The sequence below is a fragment of the Dermacentor albipictus genome, chromosome 7 (genome assembly GCF_038994185.2).
Source record: "Dermacentor albipictus isolate Rhodes 1998 colony chromosome 7, USDA_Dalb.pri_finalv2, whole genome shotgun sequence".
Classification (NCBI taxonomy): Eukaryota; Metazoa; Arthropoda; class Arachnida; order Ixodida; family Ixodidae; genus Dermacentor; species Dermacentor albipictus.
The window spans coordinates 33,919,495-33,934,424 of record NC_091827.1 but is presented as its reverse complement, the minus strand read 5'-3'; the positions used below and the strand labels follow the sequence as shown (position 1 = coordinate 33,934,424).

General features: G+C 48.7%; 1 protein-coding gene across 1 annotated transcript; it reads right to left on the bottom strand.

Annotated features, from left to right (window-relative positions):
• Positions 1–3,707: 3,707 nt before the first annotated feature.
• e(r) (enhancer of rudimentary) lies at positions 3,708–14,849 on the bottom strand. Its single transcript, XM_070521848.1, has 3 exons — positions 14,690–14,849; positions 12,506–12,711; positions 3,708–4,199 (listed from the first exon to the last, which is right to left on the bottom strand). The coding sequence occupies exons 1-3, from the start codon at positions 14,690–14,692 to the stop codon at positions 4,097–4,099; spliced, it is 312 nt and encodes a 103-aa protein (XP_070377949.1). The 5' UTR covers positions 14,693–14,849; the 3' UTR covers positions 3,708–4,096.
• Positions 14,850–14,930: the final 81 nt, after the last annotated feature.

The following is a 14,930-nucleotide window of genomic DNA, read 5'->3' as shown; positions in this document are numbered from 1 at the left end:
CGAGCGCACCGATGAGACTGCGCCTGCGTGTACTTACCTGCTTATTCGTCGCTTATTGCACGCTAAGTAAATCAGTTTGGAATATTTTTGAAAGAGCTCTTAAAAAACACGATCCATACCTGTTTCATCATACATTAGACAATGTCCAACTATCGCGAGTAGGAGGAAATAGAGAAGGCAGGGATGTTAACCAGAAATGCGCCTGGGTGGCTACCCAACTACTCTGGCGGACGGGAAAGAGCGAATAGAAAAGATAGAGAACGTGAGTAACTGAGTACAAGTATCTCGGTGTTTATTTCTCATTGAATTTAACTTGGACTAGGCATATTCATTATACTACAGCAAAAGCCTGGAAAATACTAAATTTTTTTAAACAGAACTTCTGGTTAGCTCGAGCATATACAAAACCGCACAGCCTGTTTTGTCTGTATAATTATGACTTTACTTCTAGTATTACTGCACTTAAGGATAGCATGGGGTGGTAATTATTAAGCACAGACAGGCGAAACATGAAATTAGAAATGCTATGTAAGATTTACTTTGGTATGGTTAAAATAGATACTCACCTCTTACCTCCTCATTTCTTATCTCACAGAAGTGACCATTCTTTAAACATATGAAAAATTATTTGTAGAACATACGTCTTCCAGCACTCATTTTTCCCACACACAATATCCCAGTGGAATCAACCGCAGGAAATTGCTGGTTGTCGCACTGAAGTATATTTCAGAGCATTGCTGTTGAATTTATAGCGGCGTGAACCTTTCTATTGTTGCATTATTTTTGTTTGATCAGTTATGCATTTTATTCGAGCCTATGTAACCCTCCTGCAACAATGCCTTCGGCCGCTGCAGGTACTTGAAATAAATAAAATGAAATACACGAAAAGGTGAAGGGGATGGCCCACAGGACAACATGGGACTAGGGTAATCGTCAATAGATGTCTTCCCTCTTTCGCAAAGAGTTCACCTATGAAGGCTGGCTGCCCCGTGAAGTAATACTCCCTCCGGGCTTATTTCTTTTCCCCATTATGTTGCACCTAAATGTCATGGAATCGATCCGCGGAACGGAGCAGCTGGTGTCGCCCACTGTTTTCAGCTGGCTGTATCAGTGGTCGTTCCGAACCTGAAACTCGCGCTCGACGGCTTTGAAATTGTTCTTCACCCCCCCTTGCTTCCCCGAGTATATAAGCTGGTTTTACAAACAGAACTCTGGGTGTAAGGGTGTGACCCTTACACCCAGAGTTCTTGATTGAATGATTGAACCCTTGATTCAAGTAATTTGGATCAAGGGTGTAACCCTAACCCTTGATCCAAATTACTTGATGAGGTGGCAGTTACTTATACGAAGTCTAACAAGCGAGTTCGCAAAGCGTGTCTACTTGGAACAAATTCTCTGGTCTACAGTTTCGAGATAATTTTCGAAGTGTCCGACGAATTACATAGGGATTGCAATTACTGTTGTGCTTCAATGCACAAAACAGCATTTTTTTCAATGAAGGTTACTGGAATGCCAATGCATTTTGTCGGACACTTAGCAAACAGACATCAGGCATAGAGAGCGGGATTTCTGTGGCTGTAGATCACCGGTAATATCTTACATAAAATGCGCATACAAGAGACTTTTGCTCAAACCATAACTATGCCTATGTGTATTCCTTGTGGCTTGTGCTGCATAGCGATTCAGCAGTTTTTGCCCTGTTATGTATCATGCCATGTCAGTGAGTACTGTAAGGTGGCAAAAGATAAGGAGCAAAGAACAATTGAACAAGTACATCACTTGTGGTGCACAGTGCGAAAGGAAACAACAGATTTGCATTTAAAATTGATAATTTTGCTTGTTTCTCCAATGAGATAAAAAAAAAGTTCGAGGGAAATTCTTGCAACAGGAGAACGATACAGCTGGTATTAGTGAACGACTCTCCGACATTCTGACAGAAGATCGCAGCTTTGAAATGCACTGTATGATAGGTCACATAACCAAAGTGTCCATTCATGTACACAAACTCATCCTAGCGTCATTAAACGAAAAAAAGAAGCCTTCCTTGTGCAACGTAGTAATGAAGATCAACAGCTTTAACCCAAGGCAACACAGGTGCTACGATGGATGCTGTAGTGCACGACTCGAGACTAATTTTGATCACCAGGGGTTTGCCAAATGCACTTGTTTCAGTGAAGCTAATAAATGGTGTTTCAGAAGTTTTAGTGCGATGGAGGCATGGTCAACATGAAATGCAAGTGCAGTGCAACAATCAACGATTATAAAGTAAGTTAACTGTACGTATACTTTACTCAAATAAACAATTACAGGCTACTGAAAAACAAAAAATTCATATTTCAGGTTCAAAAATAGAGAGCTTTAAAACACTAAAAAATATATATATTTTTTCTATGTGTAAACCGTGATTTTCATTTCTTGCGCGTCATACTGGCGTTGGAGGTCATCTAGGAGCCCATACGGCTACAACGGCTGTCATTGTGATGCTGCAATGCAGCTTTCAAGCAGGGCTGTGAGCCAGCAAACAGACCTCTAGCAGTTTTCGAAGATGCGTGAACTCTGCTATTAGTGATATATCGGTTTGTCAGATTGACATGCAATTAAACCTCAATATAACGAACTTCAATATTATGAAATTCTCGATATAACAAACTGTTTAACTCTTCATAACCTCTTGTCCATAGAACACCATGTATTTAGAACCTCAATATAACGAAGTGTGTCTGTATGCAATTTCAATATAACGAAATTTCACTGCTGCCGCAAAGGAATGTTGAGAAAGTAAACTGAAACTTTCGCGGACGCATATGGTCAAATGATAGAATTACAAGCGGCTGCTTGCAAACACCTTTCAAATCGTGCGTGGAGCCGCATCATGTTCCATATAAAGTCCAAGTGCGATAAGATCCTATCACACCCTGCACACTTTAGGTGCAAGGGTGTGACAGGTGCAAGCAAAGAGAAAGAGGGGAGGGGAGCGAGCTTGCAGTACCGTGATCAAGCACAGTGTGCAGCTGAGCGCATACGCAGCCACGCACCCTGCTTTAGAGGTAATCTGCCACACGTGCAAAGCGTGGGCGTGGCGGGATGGCGTGGCATCATGCAAGCTGCCTTCACACGCAGTTAGCATTGAAGGTTGCGTAATCTTGAGTTTTGGTGACCTGTTGGAGTGAGACGCAGACGAAGCATTCACTCCCCGCTGCTGGCGCTTTTTATGATAGCGTCGTCCCAGTGCGTGCGATGCTATCAGATGCGGGGGCGAATGCACACGAAATCGCTTAATATGTACCCACGATGTGAAGATATCGTCGATATGGTATGAAACCTTATCATTCATCGCCAAATCCTAAATTCATCAAAATGAATTGTTTTCTCATTCAAATGCATTTTTCGATTGCCCGATAATTCAGAAAATTCTGCGGCACCTTTCCGTGTAAAAAAAATGGATCAGCGACTGCTTATTTGCATTAAAGATTGAATTTCAATACAGTACAACGGTATAACGAAGAAAATTTCAGATTTTACCGACTTCGTTATATCAAGGTTTAATTGCACATCTGCTAAAGATTTTCTTTTAAAAGGTATACTAGGATTTCTGCATTCTGACTGAATCAGAACGCATCAGATGGGAATCAAGCCCAAGACCTGGTGCCCCTACAGCAGCAGAACACCATAGCCACCAGCAAGAACGTTCAGCCAGCTTACACGTATTATCACACAACACCTTTTTACATTTATTATACACCTCAAAACTTGCACAACACGTGCACGTTCAGGGAGACACACGGGAAAATGACGCTTTCCTTGACGAGATGATGGTTTGAAAACGGGGCAATGGCGGCAGCGCCATGAATGACGAAATGCGACAAACTCCCAAGATGAGAATGCAAACAGCTGGCAAATGGCAAAAACAGCCGATGGAGAGATGCTCACTCACAACACAGCTTTGGAAATTAAATGAAAAGTGAGGGTGGGCCGACGAGACTCAAGAAAAAAAAAAAAAAAATCTGGGCAACGGTAACGGCCACTTATTTTAGGAGCAGCACCGGCAGCCGGCTTCACTGCGGTTGGATAAGACGGCCGAGGAAATGCCCACTGCTCAGGACTGGCTCTTCGACGCTTGTCGCCGCAACAGAATGTAGATCTTCTCTTTGATCCACGCTTTGTTGTATGGTGCGTATGTGTTGGTCGACTTCTGGTACCTACGGAGACGAAAGGGGAAAAAACAATAAGGTCAGAGCGACAGCTGCTTCTGATCTGTAGCAAGTTGGCACAGAGTCAATGGTGACTTAAATCAGGTAAAAGTTACTGAAGTTTACAAATTCCAAGTACACCAAGCATTATGGTGCACCTTGCTACACTACCCTACCTGTGTTTCATAGCAAACTGGCTTCTAATCTGAGATCACTCATTCTGAGTGACCTTAATATTAACAGCGGACAGAACTAATGTGTGAAATCACATGTTTGTATATAATTCTTCCTTCATGTTATGTGACCCATGGTGTTCTGGTTGCAAATGCAGCCAGTGCACCGCGGGGGCCGTGCAAAGAGTGCAGTTGTACCAGCTTGTCATTTCCACTTGTTCTGCAGTAAACAGACACAGATGTGCAATGCCTTTCACGTGATCATTTCTTTCCAATTGCAACTGTAACTTACAAAGACAGTGTTATGCCAAATTATGTAACTGATTCCTATTCCTGACTTTCGCGTAGCACGCACTGTTTTGTGCTCAAAAGTGCAGGCGGCGTAAGAAGCCACTCTGGCCTTTGCAGCATTGCCTGGTAGAGCACGGTCATAAAACAGTGTTCCACATTATCCAAAAACAAGAAAGCTTAAGTGGCTGTTGAGCACACTTTAGATACTTCCAGTGTGCTGCTACAAAATATTGGGTGCTGAAATTTATCCACATATTTTGCTTCAATACTGGCACATCAGCTGCTATATCTGATCACAAAAGTTGCTGTCATACTAGGTGGAAGAGATCTCTCACAAATATTCCAGTGCACAAGCACACCTTCTGCGAAAAGAAAATGTTGCACCTGTACTAGCAATGCCTGATGCTGTAGAAAATCGACACTAAAACATTCTGATCAGAACAGTGAATAACTCATGGGGTTCTAATTGCGCAATGCTGCACAGTGAACTATTAAGAACACTGTAGCAGCGTACTCGCAGTTAATTCCAGCTACCTGGGGCATCTAACTTACACCTAAAATATAAGCACACAAGCATTTCTGCATTTCAGCCTCGTCGGATCACCGCTTTGGTGGCTGGGAGTCAAGCTCGGGACATCGTGTAAGCAGCAGTCGACGAGTGATTTCTGTTTAAAGGCACCCGCCTATGCATATTACACTTTTTCACATAGGGGACTTGCATTTTCAAGGGAATCATATTTATTCTCCTATACACCTCAGGTGTTGTATTTTTTTTTTTTCACCAGGGACTGCTGTGCCTGAGCTGGCACATCCAAGACGGACCTCAAGAAAGTCGCAACAAGATTGTGATCAACATATGTGATGGTAGCTCCTGAAATATAGAATTAAAATGCAGAAAATGGTAGACACACACTTGACAGCAAGAAGCAAGTATGCCTGCACCTTGGTCTGAACAGTACAAATAAACGCCTACCTGAGGAAAACACGTGCAAGCAGTTGGGTGGTCTTGTCTTTCGTAATATTTAGTCGCGAAGGCACACATTTGATTAACGTGCTAAAGCAGGCACAAGAGCACTAACGGTACCCTGCATTAAAAGAGCTTTCGTTTGAATGCAAAACATCATGGTGACAACTTGCAGGTGATTGAGTTGATTGCCGGTGCAAACGTCGATAGTACCAGGCAGGTCACTCCTTGGTCACTAGTTGCAGTCAGTCATGCAACCTCTGTTAATCGCCAGTGTTAATGCATCTTAACACACCAGGCAAACGTTTTAATTCAATTGTGGTGAAGAGGAAGACGAAGAAGGCGCTCTTGTTGCGGCTGTGCGCGTGATCAGCGTTTGTCGACTGCCAGCGCTACCAGACTGTGCCTAGTGCCTCTTAATAAATCGCCTTATTACATTTGGTGGAAGGTGCTCCACTCCCCGACCTCGCCCTGGAACTTCGCAGCCGAACTTTAACATCTGCTCCAGCCGCTACTATGACCGACGCTCCCAACAATCCACTCGGCGCATCTGCCGCTCCTGTCATGTGCGGCGCCATGCAACGGCAGCGGGACCCTCCTGTTTTTAGCGGATCAGGTGAGACTGACGTAGAAGACTGGCTCTCTACCTACGAGCGCGTCAGTGAACACAACAAGTGGGATGACCCGACGAAGCTCCGTAGCGTCATCTTCTATCTTGCTGACGTTGCGAACCTCTGGTTCCACAATCACGAACGGGAACTGCAAACCTGGTCCGCTTTCAAAACTGCATTCGCGGAAGTCTTCGGTCGCCCAGCCTTGCGAAAACTCCGTGCAGAACAACGCCTCCGCCAGCGCGCTCAACAGCCCGGCGAGACTTATACAAGTTACATAGAGGATGTCGTCGATATTTGCGCCCGCGTCGATTCCACCATGACTGAAGAGGACAAGGTGAAGCACATCCTCAAGGGCATCGAGGACGACGCATTTCAAATGCTCCTGGCACGGAACCCTACTTCTGTGGCAGCTGTCGTCACTCTTTGCCAGAGCTTCGATGAGCTGCGTCGACAAAGGGTCCTTGCGCGCAGCGCTCTCGCACCTGGCGACTCTCTCTCGGGCCTCACACTTCGCTCGAACACCACGCCAGCAGCATCACTCTCTCTTGAGATTAAGGATTTCATTCGTGAGGAGGTGGCACGCCAATTGTCTATGCTGCCTCTCAATGATGGACCTCCCCAGCCTGACACATCTCTGGCTGCTCCCATTAGGCGGGCCATTCGCGAGGAACTTGCTGGGTCTTTACCTTTCGCCCACCCCTGCCCTCCCGTGGCTGCACCTCTGACCTATGCCGAAGTCGCCGCGCGACCAGCGCCCCCGACGTTCTCGTTTCCGGCGCCAATGCGACTTCAAGCTGCACCTCCTCCCGCGTCGCCTCCCGTTCCATCTCGACGCCCAGTTCAGACCCCTTGGCGCACGCGCGACAACCGACCCATATGCTTCGCTTGCGGTGTCGCCGGCCACGTTGCGCGCTTCTGCCATCGTCGCATGCCACCTGGTAACGCTACTATCGCACCGCCTGGATATGCCTATTCCCATGACACCACCGGGCATGCGGCTCTTCCCGACCACGAGTTTTCGCCGCCTCCTCGACGCCCTGTCGGCACCCATCGTTCGCCATCACCACGTCGTCGCTCACTTTCCCCCTTACGTCGCCGCCAGTCACCTAGCGAGGGAAACTAGTTGCTGCAGTTCCGCAGGCACGAACTGCAAGCTTCGCGACTTCTACAAGGCCTGCACAGTCGCCACGCAATTTATTGGACGTTTTGGTCGAAGGAACCGCCGCAATTGCGCTTATTGATACTGGGGCTGCAGTTTCTGTTATCGACGAAAAGCTTTGTCGCAGCCTCCATAAGGTCACAACGCCGTTGTCTGGTATGCTTCTAAGCACCGCGACTGCGCAGCATATAGCCCCGCTCGCTCAATGTACTGCAAGGGTGGTCATCGACGGCATTGTCTATGTTGTTGAATTTCTCGTGTTGTCATCATGTTCACATGACATTATCCTCGGCTGGGACTTCTTGTCTCATCATCGTGCCATCATCGACTGTGCCCGGGCCGAAGTAGCGCTTTTCCCGCTTGCCAATGCCCCACTGCCTGACCCTTCTGAACAGAAAGCCTCCAAGCTCACTATTGTGTCCGATACGGACATACCACCCGACATGTGTGCGCTTGTGCCCGTCTCTTGCTCTACCGCGCCAGACGCTACAGTGCTTTTTACACCGTCGCCGATTTTTCTCCGTCGCAAGGCCCTACCTCTCCCATTTGCCGTCCTCACCACTGCGTCTGGATTATCCTCAATGCTTGTGTGTAACCCGTCTCACTACCATGTGACGTTACTGCGCGGCGAATCACTCGGTCGTGTTCAGCCCCTTGACCCGCTTCACATTCTCGATGTTACCGACGACACGGCCTGTTATGAACTCGACGCCCTCACTTCTCCCGTGCCATGCGCATCATCATCATCATCGTTGTCGTCATCGTCGTCAGACGTTCTTGAATCTGTCGTAGACGCCGATCTGCCGCCTCCATATCGCCAGCAAGTCTTCGCGCTTCTTCAGAATTTTCGCTCGTCGTTTGACTGTGACCAACTATCTCTGGGACGTACGGCAACCGTCACTCACAGCGTACACACTGGTTCCCATCCTCCTTTACGCCAACGACCATACCGCGTGTCGGCAGCCGAGCGAAAGATCATTAACGAGCAGGTCGACGACATGCTGCACCGTGGCATCATTCGCCCTTCCCACAGTCCTTGGGCGTCTCCTGTAGTATTAGTACGCAAGAAGGACGGGTCAATACGCTTCTGTGTGGATTACCGTCGACTCAATAAGATCACTCGTAAAGATGTCTATCCGCTGCCTCGGATTGATGACGCCCTCGACTCCTTGCAAGGCGCGGAGTACTTCTCATCTTTGGATCTTCGCTCCGGCTATTGGCAAGTGCCCATGGCAGATGATGACTGTGAGAAGACAGCTTTCATCACGCCCGATGGCTTGTACGAATTTACCGTAATGCCATTCGGGCTCTGCAACGCGCCCGCTACTTTCGAGCGCATGATGGACACCATCCTTCGCAACTTCAAGTGGAAAACATGTCTGTGCTACCTCGATGACATCGTGGTGTTTTCGCCAGATTTCCCGACGCACCTCGTTCGCTTGCGTGAGATACTCACCTGCCTCACCTCTGCTGGTCTCCAACTTAACATCAAAAAGTGCCGTTTTGCTGCTCGCAAGTTAACAATATTGGGTCACGTTGTATCGAAGGACGGCGTGCTTCCTGACCCAGCCAAGCTTCGCGCGGTCGCAGAGTTTCCGACGCCCACTACTCTCAAGGCACTCCGCAGCTTTATAGGGCTCTGCTCTTACTTTCGGCGTTTTGTGCGCAATTTCGCGACTATCATCGCACCACTGACCAATTTGCTTACCGCTACTAACGGCATCTCCGCGTGGTCAACTTCCTGTGACGAAGCCTTCCAGCAACTACGTCGCCTACTTACTTCGCCACCGATTCTTCGACACTACGATCCCACAGCGCCTACAGAGGTACATACGGATGCCAGCGGTATCGGACTTGGTGCAATCCTCGCACAACGGAAAGACGGCTATGACGAGTACGTCGTCGCGTATGCGAGCCGCACCTTAAAGAAGGCAGAAGCCAACTACTCAGTAACAGAAAAGGAGTGCTTGGCCATTATTTGGGCGCTCGTCAAATTTCGTCCATACCTATATGGTCCCCCTTTTGACATTGTCACCGACCACCATTCACTTTGCTGGCTGTCCTCGTTGAAGGATCCGTCAGGTCGCCTAGGGCGATGGGCACTCCGCTTACAAGAATATGATATCCGCGTTGTCTACCGATCGGGCAGAAAGCACTCTGACGCCGATGCGCTTTCTCGATCGCCGCTACCTTGTGATGTGGCTTCATTGTCTCCGCTCTTCGCATCCATGTCAGCCTTCAACGTCGCTGATATGCCGGACGAGCAGCGTAAGGATCCCCTGCTTTCAACTATGCTGAATTTCCTCCGCGACCCATCCGCCACACCCTCTTCTCGAACACTTCGTCGCCAAGCCGCTCACTTTACTGTCCGCGACAACGTTCTTTACCGCAGAAATTATTTGCCTGATGGTCGCAAATGGCTCCTGGTGATACCACGACACATGCGTTCTGACATATGCGCTTATTTTCATGCTGCTCCTCATAATGGTCACGCCGGTGTTCTGAAAACGTATACTCGCCTAAGGCAGCGTTTCTACTGGCACGGCATGCCAACGGCGGAAAATTCCACAGCGCCCACCTGGTGAGCTACAGCCGCTGCCCTGCCCGGCTCGGCCCTTCGATCGCGTCGGCATAGACCTGTACGGGCCACTTCCCTGCAGTTCCTCGGGTAACCGATGGATAATTGTAGGTGTCGACCACTTGACGCGCTACGCCGAGACTGCCGCACTCCCGGCAGCCTCTGCGCGCGAAGTTGCGTTCTTCATCTTGCGGAACTTCGTTCTTCGACATGGCGCACCACGCGAACTGCTCAGCGACAGGGGACGTGTCTTCTTGTCCGAAGTCATCCAAGCCCTTCTCGCTGCATGCAGCATCGTTCACCGCAAGTCTACAGCCTACCACCCGCAAACGAACGGCTTGACAGAGAGGTTCAACCGCACACTCGGTGACATGTTGACTATGTACGTCGCCTCGGATCACAGTAACTGGGACACTGTTTTGCCGTTCGTCACGTATGCCTATAATACGGCCACACAAGCTACCACTGGCTTTTCGCCCTTTTTTCTGCTGTATGGACGAGAGCCCTCGTGTACTATGGACACAATGCTCCCATACCGACCCGACGCTTCCGAATGCACGCCTGTGTCTGAAGCAGCCAAATACGCCGAGGACTGTAGGCAGCTCGCGCGAGCCCTTACGACCGCTGCTCAAGGTCGTCAAAAGCTGCGGCATGACAGTGACGCGCTTACACCAGTTTTCCCGACTGGTTCCCTTGTTTGGTTGTGGGTCCCGCCTCACAGCCCTGGCCTTTCGACCAAACTCCTTGCACGCTATGATGGCCCCTACCGCGTCATAGACCGTACCTCCGCTGTCACCTATGTTGTAGAACCTGTGACACCTTCACCCGACCATAGGCATCGCGGGCGTGACACGGTTCATGTCAACCGACTTAAGCCGTACTATGACCCCCTCATCCTACCTACGCCGTAAGTCGCCAGGATGGCTCCTCTTCTCTCCCGGGGGCAATTGTGGTGAAGAGGAAGACGAAGAAGGCGCTCTTGTTGCGGCTGTGCGCGTGATCAGCGTTTGTCGACTGCCAGCGCTACCAGACTGTGCCTAGTGCCTCTTAATAAATCGCCTTATTACACAATGATCATTTTAGTGCTTGTGTTCACTCCATTAATAAAAATAAGGAATAAGTACAAAACTTTCGGGATGCATGCAGTTGTGTTGACGTTGGTAAATACCACACAATGTATAGTTGCTGCAAGAGAGAGAGAGAGAGAGAACAACTTTAGTGAAAATGCCTGCAGAGTCGGTTAGGCTCCCTCCACGCAGGGAGGACAAGCTTTCACCGCGACGCGGCCACTACGTCAGTCTCGTGCATTGTGCTCCTTGAGGTATGCGTGCCTCGCTACTTCCGGGGATCCGAGAGGGTCGCCGCCCCCTTCCTGGGGGTGCTGCTCCCGTCTCCTCGGTTTCGCGCGGTCGCTGCCTCTCTAGAGCTGCAGAGACCTGCTGGACGGCCTTGAGTTGTGTCTCTTGGTCATAGCTCCTCGTTGCAGCCTCTAGCTGCGGCGGGATCGTTGTCTTCTCGCTGGCTCTCTCCTTAGCGCACAGTCTACACACGTCACTTGCGTACACGCTCGGACACACGTGCTTAGCTAGCAGCGGGGTGAGCAGCGACCCCGTCTGTAATTGCCTGTATAGCACTGCCTCCTCCCGGGCAAGCCCCGGATGAGGTGGCGGCATAGTCTGTCTGTTAAGTCTGTACCACTTCACTATTTCGTTGAAGGTGGTCATCTGCAATCTGCACAATATTTTCTTGTCACCGGGTTTAGGCCAACCGTGCTCCCTTTTGCCACCAGTCATCTGTATTTATGCAAGTACCGCTCTCCTCATCTCAGTATGTAACCAAGCTACAGATGTCTGCTGTCTCTAATCTTTGCAGCAGCCACCAGTACAGCATCCTTCTTACATGCAAAAACACCCGTCCTGCGCTTGTCTGTCCAACTAAGGCACCTGCGCTAAGCTTATACAAACATGTGCGTTAAAATTATCCATGTTGCCTTACCTAAGCAGGAATATGTGAAGATGCCATCACTGAGCCTGTGCAGTGAGCTTCGTTCTTATTCAAGCAACTTCAAAAGATATTGCGCTTAATTTGTTTTCACTCAAATTTCACAAGATTGCACTTTTTGGTCCATGTTGTTTAATGCAACACTTGGCAGCAGCGATTATTCGATTTGTCATAACCTATAGCTTCCAACAGGCAACAAAATGAGCCGATACTTCAAGAGCAGCTTAATTCTGTGATGGTGACGAGTGCATATGACAGGGGTACTTTTAATTTTTTTTCACCAAATAACTAGTGAAGTGAAAATGCCAAGTGTTTCATTCACCAATATGGACCTAAAAATCTGATCTTGCTGCAAAACCTCAGGAAAAAGAAAAACGGCAATAAGCGAGAAATCTTTGAAAATTCTCAGAATAACCTTAGAAAAATGCCGCTTAGGTACAGGCATTAGGTACAGGGCTGCATGAAGGAAATTTCTGCAGCATCTCACTCAGCCAAGGGGAAAAACTTTTTTTTTCTTCCGTGCAGGCATACTCACACAAGGCAACTCAGATCCACCAGTTGGTCCACAAAGTCAAACAGCTGGCTGATGTCGTAGGTGATGGAGGGTGTGTTGGGGTTCTGCCGCTTCAGGTGCTCCTCGTAAATGTGGCACACGCCTTCCATGCACTCGTTCACCGACTCATAGTCCGAGTACGTGCGAGTCTCCGGCTTCCCGGGCTGGACTAGCAGGATTGTGTGGGACTGGACACAATGGGACACAGGGCAAACAATTCAGGCCTCCCCCGACGCGGCAGGCTCCAGCACCGTTTAAGGGGCCAAATCTTCTAACAAACGATTTTCAATTCCTTTAGCACTGCTGTTATTGGCTTGGATGCCATTGTCATCTCTGGGACCAGCCAATGGGCTCAGGGCGTGACAGCGTCCAAACCGTGCCCAAGCCAATGACAAAAAATGGCACAAAGAATAGAAAAGAAAATTTATCATTAGGAAAATATAGCCTCGGTACTTCAACACAGATTTTTAATGTCAGAAGACTTGCATCCTAGGAGGGGCACTGAAGTAGGGAGCTCTCAATTTTGACAACTGTTGCTACACGGTGCACTGAAATCTCGGGTGAACAAGCAATCTCGCAACCACACTTGCCCAGATGCGGCCTCGCCACTGCACAGATGCTGAGGCAGCTCGTCTGGTTGTCGGATGCTGCACTGATGCCGCTTCTGGTCGCAGACTTTTTGGACGGCAGAATGACGACATCCAGGTGCAAGGATGATTTCAAGCCCGTTGCTACATACTAGGGGGCGCTGCCAACCATTTCGCCATCACCCCAAATCCGAACTTCTCGAGACCACATGCAAGACGCACCCAAGGGTGCTCAGCCAAATTGTTGCAAAAATAAACTACTCACTATGCGAGGTGCAAGTGAGCCAAAATGAATTCCTTCATTCACTTATTGCCGAGTGAAATGAGAGCTTTAAAATTACTAGACCTGCACGTTTGCTCTGGCGAGTTACTGGTTCCAAAAGATGTGACTGACGTTATATAATAATATTTGGGGTTTTACGTGCCAAAACCACTTTCTGATTATGAGGCACGCCGTAGTGGAGGACTCCGGAAATTTTGACCACCTGGGGTTCTTTAACGTGCGCCTAAATCTAAGCACACGGGTGTTTTCGCATTTCGCCCCCATCGAAATGCGGCCGCCGTGGCCGGGATTCGATCCCGCGACCTCGTGCTCAACAGCCCAACACCATAGCCACTGAGCAACCACGGCGGGTGTGACTGACGTTAACAGCACTGTTAACTACAATCAATACGTTACCTTCACCGAGGCAAAATTTCTAGAAATAAAGGAGGACGCTATCTGGTGGACGTACAGGGGAACCAAAACGCAGTTTGGGTTCTTGGTAGGCCAAATTATAAATCTCCCTAACTTGACTTGCGCGTATTCATAGCGCCCACATTAGTCATCGTCGAGAAAAAAAAATCCCTTTTAACCATTGTTCCTACCACCGGTTTCGGCGGTGAAGCTGTCTATGGACAGGCACAATGCGAGGGACTACATATACGCCAGTCAAGAAACTTGCGCACCGGCACAGACCACTTCCTCACAAATGGGGACAATTCATAACGAGTGCAGTTCTTCTCAGTTGAAGGGGGCCGCTCAATGTCGAACAAAGCTGACCGGATCACACTAATGGCAATTAGCACAACTTGTCAACAGGCCTTAAAATTCTGAAAGGGTCCTAACACCGGCGCAAGTGTATCACTTCCGTAAGATCCCATCGCTCACGGTTAACCAGCGCGAACAGCAGCCTGGTAGCTTTCCGAGTAACGAAAAAAGATTCTTAAAACAGTGGTAAAATGCAAAGTGAACTCTACAATGAAACATTCGCTTGCAGCTACAAACCTCGCGGAAAGAACTGCGTATCGCAGACGCCGGCTTCTGCCGTACTCTCTCCCCGAGACATTGCGCACTCCCGCAAGTTACGCTCTTAAAGGATAGAAGACAGGGCGTTTGAATGAGGCACGAGTCAGGGGTGAGGCTATCACTAATCATAGAATCGGCAATATTAAAGGTTAATAACGAAAGCGTCGAGCGTCTTAGGCTTAGCATCTCAATTGAAACTAGTCTACTCGCAGCAATGCAGCTTCACCCAAACGCGTCGGGTAAAGCTTACGACAATATTACTACGCAGCGGGACCATTCCTTCACACTCACCATGATTGCCAGGCCGTTGGCAACACGACAAGCCCGGCGATTATTGAGTTTGGCCGGAATAAAACCGATGAAAAAAATGCACGAGCCGCAGACAACACTCGAATCTCCAAGCGAGAAAATGGTTACTCTCGAACGCAGCGAACGCAGCACGCGGATTTACGTCCTGGGTTGCTGACGTTAGATACGTATTTCGGCTGTTTTCGCGGTCGACACTTTAGCATAGCAGACGACGCGACGAAAC